The 20122-nt window shown below is 44.4% G+C and overlaps 1 protein-coding gene across 1 annotated transcript; it reads right to left on the bottom strand.

The window, feature by feature from the left end:
- Positions 1 to 9824: 9824 nt before the first annotated feature.
- Positions 9825 to 19731, bottom strand: LOC144097806 (3'-5' RNA nuclease TATDN2-like). The gene is made up of 7 exons (XM_077630434.1): positions 19716 to 19731; positions 13873 to 14024; positions 13052 to 13444; positions 12426 to 12595; positions 11340 to 11469; positions 10542 to 10754; positions 9825 to 9962 (listed from the first exon to the last, which is right to left on the bottom strand). Exons 1-7 carry the CDS (start codon positions 19729 to 19731, stop codon positions 9825 to 9827), a joined length of 1212 nt encoding a protein of 403 aa, XP_077486560.1.
- Positions 19732 to 20122: the final 391 nt, after the last annotated feature.

Here is a 20122-nt window from a genome sequence, read left to right as displayed (position 1 = left end):
GCGGGTTCGATACCGGCCGCGGCGGTCGAATTTCTATCGAGGCGAAATTGTAGAGGCCCGTGCACTGTGCGATGTCAGTGCACGTTAACGAACCCCAGTTAGTAGAAATTTCCGGAGCCCTTCACTACGGCGTCTCTCATAGCCTGAGTCGCTTTGGGACGTTAAACACCGACAAACCAAACCAATAATTTTTTTTCCCCGACGATAAACATGTTCATCAGCGCGGCAACCGCGCGCGACTTCGACAAGCATAATGCGTAAAAACGCATGCTAGCAACAGAAAGACGCACTTATTCGGCTGGCTATGGGAAGTTAAAATAAATTTGTGAATAAAATTGTCATTTTTGCTTCATGTTTATTCGGTTTCCCTCCGCGCGTCCCTCTGTAACTAAAATGAGGCGCTCAAAAACTGAGGCGGCTGATGTACAGGTAGAAGCAATATGACAGGGAACGCGGGAGCGTGTGGCCTCGGCGCTTCGCGAAGCGTTGTCGCCGACAGCCGACGGGAATGGATGGCACATGCGCATGCGCGAAAGAGCAGCCATCGGTGCATGCTTACTCGGTATGCGCCTTTGCAGCCGATGCTTGTCGGATCTCGACGGTGGCGCTTGGCAAAGCGCGGAGGCCACGCGGTCCCGCGTTTCCTGTCATATTGCTCCTACCTGTAAACTAAGTTTGGACGGCTTCCATCCTCGTCCCGTATGATGGCAGCAATATACACAGGCACTCAGTCATTCTGTTCATCGTAGTCGACATTATTAACTTATATCTGATCTAAGTGGAAAATTAATGCCGACCTTATTGCACATCATTCTCCCATGAAGTTCTGTAACAATTCTTGGTGTAACGCTTGATTCACATTAAACATTTACCCTTCACAATAAATCTAGTAGGAAAACAGTTGCATTTGGTATAAGCGTAATAATTAGTACGCGTTATTATATTCAACAACACATTCCTCGCCAGCTTTATTATGCATTCATTCATAGCCGCCTCAATTGCTGTTTATCATCGTAGGGTAACACGTAATATAGCCACCTTCCTTCTTTATGTCATCTTCAAAACCAATCTGTTATAATAATGACATCCAGCTCATACACCGCATCCATGTTGTCCCGTTTACCATGGGCTCAATATCTTACCGCTCCTTTGTTCACTCCGACTGAAGCTAGGCTTATTGATTTATCGCGCCCGTCACAATAGCACTACTATCCCTACCTTTAGAGCTACCAGTTGGTATAACATCAATAATAGTAGATTCACCGAACAACATAATCTCCTGCTTCTGAAAGTCAAAACTAATTATGGCAAAGAGTCCACTTTTTTTTTTCAGCAATTACTGTCTGGAACTCGCTAGCTACAATCATCAAATCATTCCGCACCGAAGCACAATTCCATAAATACTTGAAAGGCTATATACTGTGTCATTGCCTTCAGTTACCACACCAATGCACCATGTGATTATTGTTTACGACTTCTATTGCTTGAGTGTTTGTACTGTGTTCTCTTTTGGTGTCTGTAAAATGTTTTTATAAAATGTGTTTGTAAAATTTAGCATGCTTAAACTGTTTGTTGTGATTATTAATTTCCACTGTAACTATTTTTTCGCTGTGTAGTTGCTATCTGCCATATGTTTACCTTGCTTCATATATACAATTATTAACAGGAGGTCCCCCTGACAGTTTCCAGTATGGGGCCTCCTTCTGTAATAATTAATTGACGTACTTTTTAACTGCACTTCTTTTTTCAATAGAACCGTTCGAACCGTTCGCAATGACTAATTCACCTCCACATAGAGACCACACAGCGTCTGAAAAAAACACTCCAATCGGTTATTTTTTGCGTAATTGCAGTAGCTGACATCGAACAAAAATTTATGAATGCGCGCGAATGACGCCAGCGTAGCGAACGCAGCAATGCAACGCAGCGAGAACACTCAGTAATTAAAATAAAGAGACATTGAAATGCGTATAAAAACACAAATGCGTAAGTACGTATCCGAAAAAAAAGAATCATCTGGTAATTCCTTTAAAACATTTATGAATGCTATGATAATTTGGATTTAGTCGACTGGAAAAGCTCATTTTAAAACACCCTTTGCGTAGTTTGTAGCAATCGAGAAATAATTTATTTTTCAGAGTGGTGTACAGCATCCATTATGCATTGGTACGACAGCACTTTCAATGATTTAGTACTTTCTTCTTTAGATGTAGTGCAACCTTTTTATTAAGTTCTACTTGAAGGAACATGTCAACAAATAAAAAGAAGCGTAGAATGAGAGTCACATAATGCATTCGTTATGACGCGAATAGCTTTTTTCTGTGGTAGTAAAAGGCTGGTGGCATTAGTCAATCTTGCTTTACCCCGAAATAGATTACAGTAACGTTAATGCGGCATGAAAAGCGAACTATTGTAGTGCTTTAATGCATGTGGTAAAGAAAGAGCAGAGTTTTGTATAAGGAACAGTGGCGGCAAAAGTTATGCTTATTAGAGCTTCTAAATGAATGTCCAATGATAAATCCTCTTCTCCAAGTGGGACCAAGGTTCTGAAAGGATTATTAGCGTGGTAGAGTTGGCAGTCAGTAAAGTGCGTCATCTCGTATATATTTTCGGTCTGATGAGCACAGGTCGTAATTTAGCGAAATTAACTAAAAATAATTAATCATTAAGACTGTAGTTCTTATGTGGTTTGAAAAATTCATTTAAATGACGGATCAAATGAGCAATATTTGAGAATGTATGAAACCAACGAATGTCAGCCGCGCAGACAAAATGTATGACCGAATCATAGTGAATACTGCATTACTTATGCATACTCTGAGCGGCAGGAATCAAAGAACTATTCCTTTAGCCTTATTTTATTTTATTAATACGCGAACCTTGTGATTAGCTTTCACTTTTTCCGGTCCCGAGTCCATTTTTCCTTGGACATCACTTTCAATTGTTATTCAATTCTTGAATATTGTACCATATTTTGATTATGTATATTGATGTTAACAGTCTTACCACCCGATAAGTAGCAAAATCTTGCTTCCAAAGTATGTTGTGCGCTAGCACCGAGTAGTTAAGAGTGTTATGAAAACGAACGGGAGGCGTTTTTTTGCAAATAATTGTGAGGCAACTGTAGAATATTGCAAGATATTGTTATAATTATATTGATTGCAATGCTGTAACCTTTTACTGAGTAGCAAACTCTTGGTTTTGAAATTTGTCCCCCTCTCAAACTCAGCAGTTGAGACTGACATAGAAAACCAATGCAGTGGGTTCTTGAAATTAATAGCACAAAACTGGTAGTGTTCCGAGGAAAGGCCTGCTGATATATTTATCCTTAGGGCCCATTCTTACGACATGCGAAAAAAAACCGCTTTGATAAGGAGCTTCTCGTTTTAAAAAATGCCCTTTTCTAGAATTTCTTGGTATGGAGCTTCATGGCAGCTTGCAATTTATAACAGTAAAACAACCATAAAGCCTCGAATTTGAAATACTGTTCTACTATCATTTCATGATTAATGCCATTGAACGCCTTCTGGAAGTTAATATGTTAATGGGTGATATTCTATGTTCGATATGCTTTAAGACGGTGACTTTATGAATTAGCAATACTGATCAAGTGGCCCGGCAATCTGGATCTGAGCTGGCAACATGTCATAGCGCCTCGCTTTCCAGAACATGTTGTAATTCTTACGTTCATTGATGTTCTAATGCATTTAGAGAAGATAGGAATTATTCGCTGTCAATGCATAAAGTAAGGACTCTCTTAGAGTTATCAAATAATTGCTAAATGTGTTCGCCTGCGAGCTCCAGAATATTCCTACCACAATTAACGTCATTTCCAGACTTGCTTCGTCATGCCGACGCCTCTTAACGATCACAGCATTCAGTTTCTGCCACGTCGCCTGATTTGTTTCATGGTTTACGAGTAAAATGGGTTCGACAGACAGTTTCTTCTTTTCGGTCTCAGACCAGTTTTTTTTAAATACTTTGAAGGAAGTAGGTCAACTGAGATTTCGTTCTCCTTGAAACTGCTGACCATTCTATGTTTCAGCTTTCTTAGTTTTAATAAATCGCTTGTTCTCCAAGGCTTGCAAAATTGTTTTGAATAACCAGTTTTGAAGATTGTCTTCTGTTATGTATGCAATACGAGACAAAAAAATTTAAATCTACCTCGTCGGCACTCCATGTTCGAAAAATTTGTAAACGTCTAATTCCTTGAATGTTAAGATCTCCTGGACACCACAACACCTCTCAACGACGGGCAATGAGGCGGCCAATACAGCTGCTCGAGCTCTCCTCCTCTGACCATCTGGCGCGCAGCCTCTCTCTTACACCGTTAACAACCCCTCCCACTTACAAATGTAAGCATAAGTTATGGAGTTCTATGAGATCACAAGAAGCAAGTATCCTCTTCATCCCAAAATCCTAAGCAAATTTGAAGAGCGCATAATCAGGTGACTACAAACTTATAGTCTGCCCCTTCCCTACTTGGTAAGTAACTGGTATCCGGACACATTCGATTCATCCTGCCTCTTCTGTGGAGAAGTTGTCACACTGTTTCATACAGTTCGGGAATGTAAAAAAACACAGACTAGGACAGCAATCCCGATCTGACATATGAGCGCTGGAAGGCAGCCCTGCGTATCACACACCCCTTGACCAGAAATCGTTGGTTGAGAGGGGCCGGAATATGATAGCGACCAATTGGTTATCCTACTGTACCTACCCAGTATTTATGCTCGCAATAAATGCTTTTCCTGCTCCTCCTCGTCGTGAGTGGATGTAAGCATGAAATGTACTGCAGGAAAGGTGTAACGCATGTAGGATTACCTATACAGATGCTAAAAGCGGCAATCAGTTGTTCAGACGCCTCCATGATAAGAGTTCTTGCTGATCTTAGACTTATTTAGTGGGCGACAGAGCACTCGATCACCTCTTCTAGTGGGGGACGACCCGCATAATCAGCGCCTGGCACGTGCCGAAGAGGAGGAGGAGGCGCCTGCTCGTGGCACACAGTATCCTGACACCTTCGCCTTGGTCGCCTGCCGCAGCATCGCTCCGTTATCTTCTGCGGTGGAGCAACTGCCGTAAATGTCGCCTTCGAACAGCCCCTTACCCCCCCTCACGCCCGTAATTTCTAGTTTGTGATTGCGCCACCATTTTCTACTTGACACCTGACCGACATTCATGATGTCGGTCGCTTTAGTTCCTTTAAATGTCGATGTATACAGGCGCTTCTACTTCAAGCTTCAGATCACGCTCAATATCTCTCACCGCATTCATATAAGACCCCTGTCGCTGTTTGAAGAACCGAAACGCTCGCTCTCTCTTCTCTGCACTGGAAGGAGATCAGAACGCTCGACAGCCGGGCTCCAGGATGCGTGAGAAATCCCCTGCTGCGCCGGCAGCGTTTCGGAGAAGTTAAGTCGAACCGGAGTGCTTTTAAATATGAATGTACGTTAAAGGTCCTTGGGTGATCCACATTAATCCGGAAGTTTCCACTACGGCACTTCTTTCTCTCTTTCTTCATTCAATCCTTCACCCACGGCGCGTTTGATGATGTGACATGTCGCTCCTAGCTTCCAACGCAACCGAAGTCTCCTAAATGAAGGCGACCGATCGATCCACCGCTATCCGCCGCAACGGAAGAGCGACATCGAGTCCAGCGAGCTCAAGCAGCTGCAGACGCCTATGGGATCCTGGACTTATTGTACTATCAGGAAAGGCGTTGCGATAAAATTAAAAATAAAAAGAAGTCAGTGTGTAATACACGGTCCCATTATATTCAGATTTTTTGTCATAGCGATCGGTTAACCGAGCTAGTTTCTAAAACCTTTCATATCTGAAGATGGGAGGGAGCAAGGGTTGACTGTGGCACCTGTCCCTAGGTTCAACTTCATGGCAGGAGTCTGCATCTTTGGCTTAGTATTTTATTGAACACCAGTGCACCGCATGTGTATACTTTGCCTTTTGTCGCATGTGTATACTTCGAGATTATAACTGTGCTACTGTCGTTCATTAAAATTTTCAGTTGCACGAAAGCGCTGTGTTGGCTATTTTTGTGGGTCCGTGTTTCTTCGCCCTTGTTTATTGAAGTACGAATATCTCAGACTCGTTTACATGGAATAAATCTCTTTATCACCGTCATCACTGAGAAGAAAGACAGTTACTGCAGCTTTCGTTTGCTGGACCAATTTTACTTCTAGCTGCTGTCCCAAGCATTCGCAGCGAAGAACAAGCACATGAAAGCTGAGGAACACAGCGATGTGCAAAGCACAGCGCAAAGAGGAAAAATTTAAATATGTATTTCTAAAGATTACACAGCTTGAAGACTCTATATAGATTCATGAAGCACAATAAGAATTCCCCCGCCTCCCACCGCACAAAATCAATAGTGTTGCCTCTTCAGGAAGTTATGCGTACCCTGGAAATTATTGCTCAGGGACTGGCTTTATGTTCCGAGACACAGAGAAATTAACCATTGTACTGAGGTCGACAAGTTTGTTGCTCCTGGATATGATGGTGTCCCTGTTGGCTAGGAGAAGGTTTCAGCGCAAAGCTTCACAAAATGCCTTTCTCAATAACGTTAATGGTTCATTGCAAACAGCATGTATTCCACGGAGTTAGAAGACAGCGAAAGTAATTGTGCTTTTGAAAAATGAACAGAATGTATTTGACTTACACAATGTACGGCGAAGTGCCTTACTCTCAAATTTAGTCAAGCTAATAGGAAGAGAAGCACACAGTTGCCTCATGAACCATGTTCATGACGATAATGGCCTCAGCTCCACACAGATTGGCTTTCGTTGCGGTTGCCTCATATGGTCCGCGCTTGTGGATATGGGGGGGGGGGGGGGGGGGGGTTGGGGGGGGGGGCGAATCTACCTCTCAGTGCGCAAGAGGGAAGTTTCAGTCTTTGTTACACATGATTCGCTAAGGCCTATGGCAGCGTTCAGTATAGGGTCCTTATTAACAAATTTGCTGAGCTACATCCGACGTACTATATTTATGCCGGGAAGTGTGAATTTTTAAAATAACGATTTTTCTTCTGAAGTGAGAGAACCTTGTGTTCTAATGCCCATGTTCCATCTAGAGGTGTGCCGCAAGGGTCCCTTCTTTAATCACGGCCTTTTAACATATCCGTTCATGACATCCTCAGTCATCTTGACGTTAAAATTTTTGTGCACGCAGACGATATACTTTCTTTGGCCTTTTCTAGGAATATTGATGCTTGTTAGCATCGTTTACAGGCATATCAGAATGTGCTCTAAAACTTGTTAAACAGGCGAACTTACACCTCAATGTCAGCAAAGGTGGCCTGCTTTTATATCAGCCAGACACACCTGTGTACATCCCGCCGGCCTGCTGCTTGGCCGAGTTCCTCAGGTGGAGTCGGTAAGATATCTAGGCGTTACTCATGACCCAAGTTTTGACACGCGCCCACATATTAAGAATAATGTGCATAAGGGCGAACGTGCTGTGGGCCGGTTGGCACGCATAGGGAACAAAATGTTCGGCATGAGCCACGGCTCGCTAATATTTCTCTATAAGGGCTGTACTTTTCTCTGCACAGGATACATACTTGATTGGTTGTTTCCTTTTCTTTGGCACATACTAGAAAGGCATACGCCGGCGGCTCTGCCTCGGGCCCCCATAATCTTTTTCAAACTCGGTGCCTTGCCTCGAAGCCGGTACTCCCGATCTTTTGAAAACTTAACATTTTGACAGATTTACCTGTCTGGCTGGGTTTGAAGACTTATAATAAACTGCACATCTCCAACCAAAAATGTTAACTTTAACCCAACGTTTCGAAGCCCACTGGGCTCCTTCATCAGGGGTGACTGAGGGCAGTAGCTAGCGTCTTTTAAGTATGGAAGGGAGGGGGGGGGGGGTGAAAAGAACGACAGCTGTGTCGCCAAAGGCGCGGGGGAGGGGGGTTAAGGCTGTTAGTCACGCTGGCGCACTGCAGGGAGGTGCTGCATGGCGACTTTTTTTCGTTGCGTTGAAGACCGAAGTCCCTGGGCATATACTGAGGCAGGTTTCCTTTTGTGCGGTTGATATTGTCTGGGGTGGTTTGGATATGCCAGGATTCCAGAAGGAGCCTCTTGTGGTAATTTGTTAAGGTTCAGAGGATGCGGGTTCCTTCAAAGTTGATTCTATGGTCGGAGTCCTCGGAATGTTCGGCTACTGGATTGTGCTCTCTTGACTCTTTGTGTAAATAATGTTTATAGTATATTTATTTTGCATTTATAGTGTTCACTTTTAATGTTTTACGCAGTGTATATTTATTTTATGTAGTGTACTATTTACCTCCCCCCATGTCTTTCTTCTGTCCCCTCACCTGTTTTATTTCATTTCTCCCACCTGCCTGCTATCCTTTCTTTCCGCTGCCCCAGCTCAGGTGCCGCCGCACGTGATGGCAGATGTCGGGGCTAGCAAAAATCTTTTACCTTCCTTTTATGTTATTTTAAATAAACCACTACTACTACTTGCGAATTTGCGGACGTCGTTCTTATGTTGCCGAATTATTTCTTTGAAATTTTTCGTTGCGCCGATGTAGCCTGCGTCGCAGTCGCCGCATGGAATTTGGTAGACAATGGTTTGGGCTCTTTCTCTCGGCGGCTGATCTTTGGGAACAGGTAGGCAAAGCGCAACAGTGTTTGTGGGTTTGTGCTCAACCTGGAGACCCGATTTTTTCAGGATTCGGGCGATGGTTTCGCGTGACGTATTTGACGTATTTGACGTAGTGACGTATTTTGGTGGTGGAGTTGGCCTTTGTGCGTTGATTTCTTGACGAATGTTGTGTTTTTGACGTCGAATGGTTTTTTGAATAGTCCTTTGGGTAGCCGTTCATGACGAGTTCTTTGAATATCGTGCGTTGTTCTTTTTTTTGTCAAGTTCTGTGCTGCAGTGTGTCTCAACTCTTCTGAACAGCGTCTTCACCACTGATGCTTTATGGACTGTCGAGTGGTTCGAAGAGACGTGGAGATACCTGCCTGAGTGGGTTGGTTTGCGGTATACGGAGAATTGTAGGGTATTGTCGTTTCGGGACACGAGGACGTCCAAAAACGGCAGGGAGTTTTCTTGTTCCACCTCTAGCGTGAACTGAAAGTCAGGTTCTACGGAGTTTAAATGACGAAGGAAATTTTGAGTCTCAGATTTTTTGATGACGGCGAAGCAGTCGTCGACATACCTGACGAAAATCTTTGGTTTCGGGTGGAATGAGTTGAGGGCTCGCTGTTCGACGTGTTCCATTGTTAAATTGGCCATGACGACAGAGATGGATGCTCCCATTGGTGTTCCTTTCACTTGTCGGTAAAATTCCCCGTTTGACGAGAAGTATGTGTTTTATAGGCACAACTCCAGGAGGCGGCACACATCATTTACACTCAGCGGGGTTCGTGCGCTGAGTGTGTCGTCGCGTTGTAGGGTGTCACGGGTAGCGTCCACCGCAAGCTTCACGGGGATGCTTGTGAAAAGGGACACCACGTCGAAGGATACAAGGTCTTTTCCACGTTTCCAACTTCTCACATAGAGAAATTTAACCAGCTCGGCCTACAGTGTCAGGTGAACTAAATACAAATGCACGGCAACCACTATGCAATATGAGAGAACACATATGCGAAACCATTAAAAAACTTTTATTTACAGTCTTATAAAATCTGCACCAGGGAGTGACAGCAAAAAGTGCTTCTTTGCACATAGACAATATAATAGCACGGTACGGATGTAAAATTAAAACACAACTAATTTCGGTGTCAGGCAGCCGGGAGGCCCTGTTGTCGCATAATGCATCCTCTTTGCACATCGGCGAGTTACACAGAACATTGTTAGATTTTGTATACGCGGTGCGTGTTTGCACGGACTGCAGAAAGTACGTCCTCCGCTTCGATAGCCCGCAGCGATGCAAGGCGCGTGGCCACGTGAATGGCCATTCCTGGGTGGGAGGCTTTGAGACGACCAGATTCCTGAAAGTACACATTGAAGGGGAGAGGCCACTAATCGTAAAGTAGGTGCATGTGGTAACAACCACGGGAATGCGTTTATTACTAAATACGGTACAGATATTACTAAATACGGTACCGCTTAGCGCTGTTCTAATATTATGGTACAGGTACATTGTAGCAATAAGTCTGCTGCACGTCTCCTGTTATGTTCTGGGGACCCATCTTGTGCTTCTAAAATTTAGTCGTATGGGAGACCCACGGCTCTACTACAAGTTTGTCGGGCTCATCTGAAAGCACTGAGAATCACTTCTCAACGGAGCAAAAAGATTACATGCGACTAAAGATGGTGCTATGCTACTGTACGACTCAACCTATGTCATAAAGAAACTCTGGAGGTGAAGTGAGGGAAAACAGCGCATCTTTCGTAACTTTTGTGCACACTGTTGAATACTGGCGGCTGCTTACAAACACATAAATATGAAATTCCTTGTCTCACCAACCTTATAGCTCACCAGAAGCGAGAAACATCATGGCGAACAACATGAAATTAAAAAGCCTGCAAGTACATAAGTGCCCTGTAACACAGGAAGCTGTACTCACGGATTGTGGAAGAAAATATGGCGCATCCGTCTCTGTCAACAGTCGGTCCAGGGGGACCTTACGGGCTGCCTCGACGATAACGCCGGCGTTTGAGAAACCCACGAGGGGGGTGAGTCCCAGGAAAAGGTTGGGAAACTCGCTGAGCCACTGCTGGGCCTCCTGCCAGCCGCCTGTGAAGCAGTGGCGATGGATAGGGTAGTCAGTCGGGACCATCTGTAGAGGTGGGGGGGTTAGAAGTTGTACACTCCCAAATACAGCCCAGAGATTGTAAATAAAAGGTATACGATCCGTACAAGTGTTGAGGACTAAAATATAAAGAGAATTCTACGCATCACTATGCGACTGATAGTTACTCGATAACCCAGCCAGAGGATTCGAAGGCATGCGGTCGATATAGACGCAGTGTCAGCGAAGGCGAACCTGAATTTTTATGAATAGCAGTTTTCACTAATGAAGATTATTTGCACAGGATTGTAATACTAGCGCTTCTTGGCATCGGATGATAGCTGGGTCATGTAAGCAAGTGCTTTAGCCATTACTTTTAGGCGCCTCGTTGTAAGCTCAAGGAAAAACCTAGAGCGACATTTTGCCTTGCGCAAAGAGAGATATTTTAGTGACCGGCAGCTACTGTCATATCATGCATAGCATGTGATATCATGTGATAGCATGCAGTGCACATACACCCACGCTTACAGGTGAACGTCACATGGTGGCGAACGTATACGTGCCACGGGATCTTTGTCCCGGACTTCGGCAAGGCCGCGTTTAGGATTAAGCGAAGCAAGAAAGTCAGTGTACCTTTTTGAGGATCTGGAGAGTGTCTCCTGTGGAGTCTCTCGAGTGGATAATGAGTGGCAGGTGGCCGTTCAGGGCCAGACGAAGCTGCCTAGTGAACACGCGCTTTTGCATTTCATGCTCACAGTTGTTCCTGCGAAATCGAGATCAGTGCTACACGCGTCAATAAAAGCAAGTGCCATACGAGAAAAAATTCCACACGCAGAAAATTCAGCATAAGTGAAAGAGTCCCCATTTGACTGCGAGCTGGGAATAACCATTTCAGTAGGCTTCCAGCAAAAGTTGCTGACGCAGCGAGGAAACACTAAAAGGCGCATCGATTTTAATCACGTAAAAGCGCACATAACATGGATAGAGAAACACTTTGACAACACGAGCGCTTACTTCAAACTGAAGGTTTTTTGACACACAAGCCCATTAAATACACCTTGCTGCATGACGTTAACTGAGACCACCACCGACATCAAGTGGCCGCATGGAAAGACATTGTTTCCTTGTTAGTTAGTGTTACAGTTGGTACGCTGACGCAGGGTGAACCCGCTTTTCTAACCTAATCTGCCTCTAATATTTCTCTAATGTCTTGACCCTATGCTTGGCCACTATCTTGCATGCGTTGAAGAAAGGTTTACATAGCTTTTAATTCTATTCAGCGCTGTCATGACAATGTTCACAAAGATTACGACCTCTATCATTCGCTATCTTCCTGATGCGGACCAGCATTCTTTCATTCAGAAATCGGCCAGTTGGACATATGTACCTAGAGCCACACGATAGGAGAATTTTTGTATACCAAACCAGAAGCACATGCTACAAAAAGATCACGGTGCTTTTCACGCATATTAATATGACATTTGGAGCCCTGTGACTCATGATCTGAAAGAACAAAAGCTGTTTTCATCCCTACATAATGCCTTATAAAATAATCCCTTCCGGACACAGATCACAAACACGCACCACAGTACAGCACATAAAAACCATCTTAAACGTGGCAGCCTGGTCTGAAGTGATCGATCTGATGCCTGATTCTCTACTTGCGCTGCTGGCTGTGAGCGTGACCGAACGAAGAATTTTGCAAGCAAGTGCACTCACTTGTGAGAGTAGTCGAGGCCTATTTCGCCCAGGGCGACCACTTTCGAATGTTCCAGCGCCTTGATGAGGTGCTCTTCGACCTCCTCTGTGTACTGGTGGGCCATGTGAGGGTGGCACCCGAATGCACCCCAGACACCTTCTTCTGCCAGGATCTTCTCCCACATGTGGCGCTGCAGAGATACGCCACACTGAGTGCATCAAGGAGAGAGTCGGTGGATGCCGGTGCTGACCACTACCTGCTAATGCAAAAAACTTGTGAAATAGTGACCATATGCTCAGCGAAACCTGACAGCGAAGCAGCACTTGAACTGGGCGTCAAAAAACCACACATCAACACCACATCGTTTGCATTAAACGAACGCACCTGCAGGGCACCATACCACTGAGTGCCTGCCCTCACAGCTTTCACGGTGCCAAGAATATGACAAAGACTACACGACGGTTTTCACACCGTTGAAACATTCGATTTTAACTTAAAGAATCGCACTAAACAAATGCGTAGCGCATGGAAAGCATTGAGCGTTATTAATAACGATAGTGGCAAGTAAACTTCTGAAGGCGGACCAATACTGCACGCCCCTGTTCAAAGGCAAGCATTCGCATCGAGATTTATTCTAAACCTGTACCTGCTTAAATGTCGACGGGTTGCAAAAGTTCGCCACGCAGCCATTGTAGCAGTCCGGAAAAGTTTCGAAGTGTTTGGTCCGAAACTCAGCGTAGGACCCACGGTGGCCCACTTTGTGGAAAAGGAAGTCTAAGTGGCAGTGGGTGTCCACGAGGCCCACTTGTGACGGCAACTTGTAAGGCCACTGTTTGACTGGCTTTGACGTTACTTTCGGGGTTGTTTCCTGGGCAGCCTCTGTGGACACGACTGCTGCCTCTCTGCGGAGGAGGTCGCATGGCACCTCTGCAGAAGAGCTGGATGATCGCGTGAGTTGTCTGCGTTGGAATGAGACCTCTGCCGGCTCCACGTGCTGACAACAGGCGGCTAGCAGGGCACTGGCATCTGCTTCGTCATCCTGTGAAGAGAAAATAGCGAATGTAGAGACTGAAAAAAGAAGACAGGGTAACTGCCAGCAGTAAAATGACTCAACCAGTTACGCATATTGAGAGACATCCGCTATAGTATGCTCAGCACCTGTTAACCATTCTGCAGAGGGAATCGGGGTGCAGTGATAAAAACAAAGTCAAGGCTGCCGTAATGGTTACCTTTGTGAGAGTAACAAATGAATTTTTATTCGTCCACAAGCGGAGGTAATAGATGCACCGTAACATATTTACACCAACTTTGGAAAAAGATATAGGAATTGAAACAAATTTGCCAGAGAAGTGGCATTACTGTTGAGGAAGGCAGGAGGAAATGAGGATTATGACGTGAAAGGATCCCGACATAAGGTTGTCCGAACATTCGCGGTAAAATAGTAGTTTGCAAGAGAAAGCTAAGTACATTGTCTGCCTGGAAACAGTGGGTCCTGTACGTGTTTGGACCATGCCTCTCGAGCACGCTTGTGAGTATGTTAATCTCGAAATCGGGTAGCGTCCCGCATGGGTGCTCCCCGAAAGTCGAGGAAAGCTTCTCGCCCTCGGGGGACTCGACGTCTGTCAAAACACAGAATACCATTAGCTGTTTTTGGCCGCAAAAGTTACGGTGCTCTCTGAACATGTAAATTGAATCGCGGAGTAGTTTTGCAACAATGAACAAAGTGCACCTTTGAGTATATGGACGACAGCGATTGCCGAGCAGCGCCAGTGTGTAACCATGGACATCCGGGCAGTGGCAGACGAGGCAAAGCTTTAGATAAGCTGCACTGTGCTGCGACGTATGCCTTCAAAACCGAAGGGGCGAAATTTGAAAAAAAAAAAGAGGTACACCTGCCTGCGCGTTTATAGAGTGGAAAACGGGAAGGAACTCGGGCGCCACACTGATAACTACATTCTTAAGAGGCTTGTCATGGCCCGAAACAATAACGAGTTCCGATTATTACGCTGAGGACCGCGTATGTAACGGTAATCACAGAAGTAAAACATCGCTTAGGCCTAGCTAGGGTCGTAAGGAGGTAAGAAAGGATACTGATATATGAGAAAGTGACTGGGACAGCCCGATACACGACTAGCAAAACCGTGGCATAGCAGCGGAAATGAATAAAACGCCCAACCCCCTCCACCCCCCCCCCCCCCCCCGCCCTCCTTCCAATACCGCTGAGAAGAGTCCCACACTGAGGCACACGCACTCACTTATATCAGGATTTTTTAGGCCAATCTTTCCAAGGGCGAGAACTTTGGGCCTTGATGTGAAGCGTCGATGAGCTACTGTTCTACACGCGCTGTGCCCTGATGAGGCATGTGCGCATGGCAGGCCAACTGTCGCGACACATAAGACAGGACCTTTTGCATGTCGCCCTGCGCAGAGATGGCACATTAAACATGTGCCTAAAAACATCTGTCGCTAACCACTGCTTACGAACGTGCAATAAGACTGGTGGTGAACGTAGTCAAAAACATCCAAGATACCGGTATATCCGACGCAAGGTTCAACAAGGCGACAAGCAAAATATCAATATGGTAACGTGCAGCCCTCAAGCAACGTGCGAATGCGGGGTTCTAGCGCTTTGCGATTCCGCAGCCATCTCAGGGCCAACACACACAAGCGGTACTTTCCTGTCTTCATAGCTAACGTCTCGAGACCACTGAAGCACCCCATCAATACTCGTGTCAGACAAACGCAGGTTTGAAAAGTGACACCATGAAGGACCGTTTCTTATGCATTCTAGCTCACTGCATGAACACCAAACGGTCTCAGTAGCAGTGAAAAACTGTGCTATGCGCATTCATGAAGGATTTTAAAGAGTACCTCTCTAAACGTAGGCGGTTGTCTTAAGTTTGCCAGGCAAACTTTAGATGAATCGTTGAAGGTGTCCCGCTGGTCGATCCGGAGCCAAGCTATACGAACCTCGTTCATGCTCAGCGGAATAAAGTAGCCGAGGTGGCAGCAGACTTCCGGTAATGACCCATACCTGACGACGGTATAGCTGGTGGTACGTTGTATTCGAGGACGAAGCGGTAATGCTTGCGGTATTCTCGGCAAGCCGGTCACAGGGAACCCGTTAGGACGAGCTGTTAAAGAGCATACGCTTCAAAGCTGGAAGGCGTTTTCGCCCGCTTCTTTGCCTGGCAGAAACTGAACTGAAAGACACGTGGTTCGGCAGCAAGCTTTTGAACAATCTTGTGGGGGTGTGTGCGTGCGTGTGAAAGAGGATGGTGGGGATACAAAAAAAAAACTGCGAATGTAATAGCTTGATCCTAAGCGAAGATACCTATCAGAGCCGAAATGATTAAACTTTATATTTTACGGGACAGGCGCGCAGAACGTAGTTCAAATTTCCAGAGGCGCTTACTTCATCGCCGCCGGTACGCCAATTTAATCTTTTCCTCTCGTGGAAACGGTTGAAGAAAGATCGACATTCTTCGAGATAAGGGACTGTCCGCTACAATTTACGCCCCTCGTTTAGTGTGTTGTGAGCCATGATTCATTAGTCATGAACGTCGACATTCTAATCGTAGCAACCGCTATGTGTGCTTGTAGACAGTAAGGGGAGTCGTTTTTAATTTTGTATTGCGTTCACTACAGCAATGTTTTTTTTTTCTTCCTGAGAAACATTAAAAGCTTTGAACAACGGCACATTTTAGTCAGGATTTGGCGTATAAGTACCGGGTGCTTTTCAAATGCTCAAATGCTTTTTTCAGTGCATTCTGGTAGTTAAGACGCTGACGAAGCTACCAAATTTTGGGAAGGTGAGAATGCTGTTGCGTCGAATTTCTACAGAGATGTTGAGGGTCGGGCTGTCGAAAATGCTACACGGGTTCCAAAGCCGACACTGTGGCCTGGAAATTTTTCACTCACCCTGAACGTTTTTAGTGCCGTGTTAAGATATTTTCTAAATTGGCCATATTCGCATCTTTTAGCCGCCAGTCTAGCAGGTTGTTTTTCAGCGTACGTGAGCTTTTGGCCTTTCAAATAAACTACATTTGTTCGAAGCTATATTGCTGCGTAGAAGACAAAGGTGACGCCATTATCGAATGAAGCGAAACTAGACCAGTGATGAGTTTTCCATTTCCATGGTGTCACCACCCGTGACGATTTGCAACCGTAAACCAACTGGCGCGGGATCACGACGCAGGACAAATCATTACGAGGTACTGAAGTAACCAAACAGCATTAACTAACAAGCAGCATTCATTTTTTTCTGTTTTCTGAGCCGCCGCGGTGGCTGAGTGGTTACCGCGCTCGGCTGCCAGCCTGAAAGACGCGGGTTCGATACCGGCCGCGGCGGTCGAATTTGTATGGAGGCGAAATTCTAGGGGCCCGTGTACTGTGCGATGTCAGTGCACGTTAAAGAACACCAGGTGGTCCGAAATTTCCGGAGCCCTTCCCTCCGGCGTCCCTCATAGTTTAGGTCGCTTTTGGACGGTTAACTCCGATAAACCAAACCAATCATTTTTTTTTTTCAGACGATAAACATGTTCATCAGTGCGGGAACCGCGCGCGACTTCGACAGGCATAATGCTTGAAAAAGCATGCTAGCAATAGAAATACGCACTTATTAGGCTGGCTAAGAGAAGTTGAAATAAATATCTGAATAAAATTGTCATTTTTGCTTCATGTTTATTCGGTTTCCTCCGCGCGTCCCTCTGTAACTAAAATGAGGCGCTCAAAAACTGAGGCGGCAGATGTACAGGTAGAAGCAATATGACAGGGAACGCGGGAGCGTGTGACCTCGGCGCTTCGCGAAGCGTTGTCGCCGACAGCCGTCTGGAATGGATGGCAACACACGCATTAGCGGAAAGAGCAGCCATCGATGCATGCATACTGGGTATGCGCCTTTGCGGCCGATGCTTGTCGGATCTCGACGGCGGCGCTTCGCAAAGCGCGGGGGCCACGCGCTCCCGCGTTCCCTGTCATATTGCTTCTACCTGTAAACTAAGTTTGGACGGTTTCCATCCGCGTCCCGTATGATGGCAGCAATATCCACAGGCATTCTATCATTCTGTTCATCATAATCGACATTATTAGCTTATATCTGATCTAAGTGGAAAATTAATGCCGTCCTTATTGCACATCATTCTCTCATAAAGTTATGTAACAATTCTTGGTGTGATGCTTGATTCACATTAAAAATTTACCCTTCACAAAAAATCTATTAGGAAAACAGTACCATTTGGTCTAAGTGTAATAATTAGTACGAGTTATTATATTCAACAACACATTCCTCGCTAGCTTTATTATGCATTCATTCATAGCCACCTCAATTGCTGTTTATCATCGGAGGGTAACACGTAATGTAGCCACTTTCCTTTTTTATGTCATCTTCAAAACCAATCTGTTAGAATAATGACATTCAGCTCAAACACCACATCCATGTGATCCGGTTTGCCATGGGCTCAATATCTTACCGCTCCTTTGTTCACTCCGACTGAAACTAGGTTTGTTGATTTATCGCGCCCATCACAATAGCACTACTATCCCTACCTTTACAGCTACCAGCTGGTATAACATCAATAATACTAGATTCGCCGAACAACATAACCTCCTGATTCCGAAAGTCAAAACCAATTATGGCAAACAGTCCGCTTTATTTTCAGCAATCACTGTCTGCAACTCGCTAGCTACAATCATCAAATCATTCCGTACCGAAGCACAATTCCATAAAAACTTGAAAGGCTATATACTGTTTCATTGCCTTCAATTACCACGCCAATGAGTCATGTAATTATTGTGTACGACTTGTATTGCTTGAGTGCTTGTACTGTGTTCTCTTTTGGGGTTTGTAAAATGTCTTTGTAAAATGTGTTTTTTTAAATTTAGCATGCTTAAACTGTTTGTTGTGATTATTAATTTCCACTGCACCTATGTTTTCGCTATGTAGTTGATACCTGCCATATGTTTATGTAGCTTAATATATACAATTATTATCAGGAGGTCCCCCTGACAGTTTCCAGTATGGGGCCTCCTTCTGTAATAATTAATTGACGTACTTTTTACCTGCACTTCTTTTTTCAATAGAACCGTTCGAACCGTTCGCAATGACTAATTCACCTTCACATAGAGACCACACAGCGTCTGAATAAAACACTCCAATCGGTTATTTTTTGCGTAATTACAGTAGTTGACATCGAACAAAAATTTATGAATGCGGGCGAATGACGCCAGCCTAGCGAACGCAGCAATGCAACGCAGCGAGAACACTCAGTAATTAAAATATAGAGACATTGAAATGCGTATAAAAACACAAATGCGTAAGTTAGTATCCGAAAAAAAAGAATCATCTGGTAATTCCTTTATAACATTTCTGATTGCTACGATAATTTGGATTTAGTCCATTGGAAAAGTTGATTTTAAGACAATCTTTGCGTAGTTTGTAGCAATCGAGAAATAATTTATTTTTCACAGTGGCGTACTGCACCTATTATGCATTGGTACGAAAGAACTTTCAATGATTTAGTACTTTGTTCTTTAGATGTAGTGCAACCTTTTCATTAACATCTACTGATGCGAGGATTGTATTGAAGGACATGTCAACATATAAAAAGAAGCCTAGAATGAGAGTCACAAGATGCATTCGTTATGACGCGAATGGCTTTTTTGTGTTGTAGCAAAAGGCTGGTGGCATTATTTCATCTTGTTTTTGCCCCGAAATGGATTACAGTAACGTTAATGCGGCATGAAAAGCGAAATATTGTAGTGCTTTAATGCATGTTGTAAAGCAAGAGCAGAGTTTTGTACAAGGAACAGTGGCGGCAAAAGTTATGCTTAGAAGAGCTTTTAAATGAATGTCCGACGATAAATCCTCTTCTCTAAGAGGGACCAAGGTTCTGATAGGATTATTTGTGTGGGAGAGTTGGCAGTCAATAAAATTGCGTCGTATATATTTTCGGTCCATATTCAGTTTGAAGAGCACAGGTCGTAATTTAGCGAAATGGATTAATAATTAATCATTAAGACACTAACACATTAAGACAAGTTTGGAATACTGCACTAAGGTAGATAGGCTGAAGTTTCTTTACCTTTTAATTCATGGCCACTAGACCATCAACACATAACCGTAATTTACAATACACCCTAATAAGACATCAAGACATTGCCATTCCTTGTACAATGCTGTGCCGCGTTCTAATAATGATTGTTTTAAGTACAGCTTTTTTCCTCGTGTTATTAATGAATAAATCATGCTGCCTGATTCTGTTGTAAATATTAACTCCATCGATGCCTTTCTAGAATGCCTGAAAACTTACCTGGACCGTAGTACATCATGCAATAGTTCTGCCTCAGCACATGCGTTTTCTTTACTGTTTCATTTTTCCTTAATGTCTTTTGTGTCGATGTCGTAGTTGTGAAATTTACCTTGCATTGAATATCTATTCATTAGATTTTCCACTCGTGTAATAGCCTGAGAAAGGCTGACAGTATCAATGAATGAATGAATGAATGAATGAATGAATGAATGAATGAATGAATGAATGAATGAATGAATGAATGAATGAGTTCTTAATTGATCTGAAAAGGTAATTTAAATGACGGATCAAATCGCCAGTGTAAGGCCGCGCTTCATCAACGCGCATATCTTTTTTTTTATTCCTTTAGCTTGTGGTCACTGCGGGGCCTCCGGTCTACGCTCCCCCCCCCCCCCCCCCCGCCCCTA

This window comes from Amblyomma americanum, chromosome 7, assembly GCF_052857255.1.
Source record: "Amblyomma americanum isolate KBUSLIRL-KWMA chromosome 7, ASM5285725v1, whole genome shotgun sequence".
In the NCBI taxonomy this organism is placed as follows: domain Eukaryota; kingdom Metazoa; phylum Arthropoda; class Arachnida; order Ixodida; family Ixodidae; genus Amblyomma; species Amblyomma americanum.
This window is presented reverse-complemented; position numbering and strand designations above follow the sequence as displayed.

What these genes read in the sequence shown, in the direction of transcription:
- LOC144097806 (XM_077630434.1), bottom strand. An exon ending in CTCTCCAGATCCTCAAAAAG is followed by an intron (nt 10,755 to 11,339) that starts GTACACTGACTT and finishes CCACCTCTACAG; the next exon opens with ATGGTCCCGACTGACTACCC. An exon ending in CATATTTTCTTCCACAATCC is followed by an intron (nt 9,963 to 10,541) that starts GTGAGTACAGCT and finishes GTGTACTTTCAG; the next exon opens with GAATCTGGTCGTCTCAAAGC.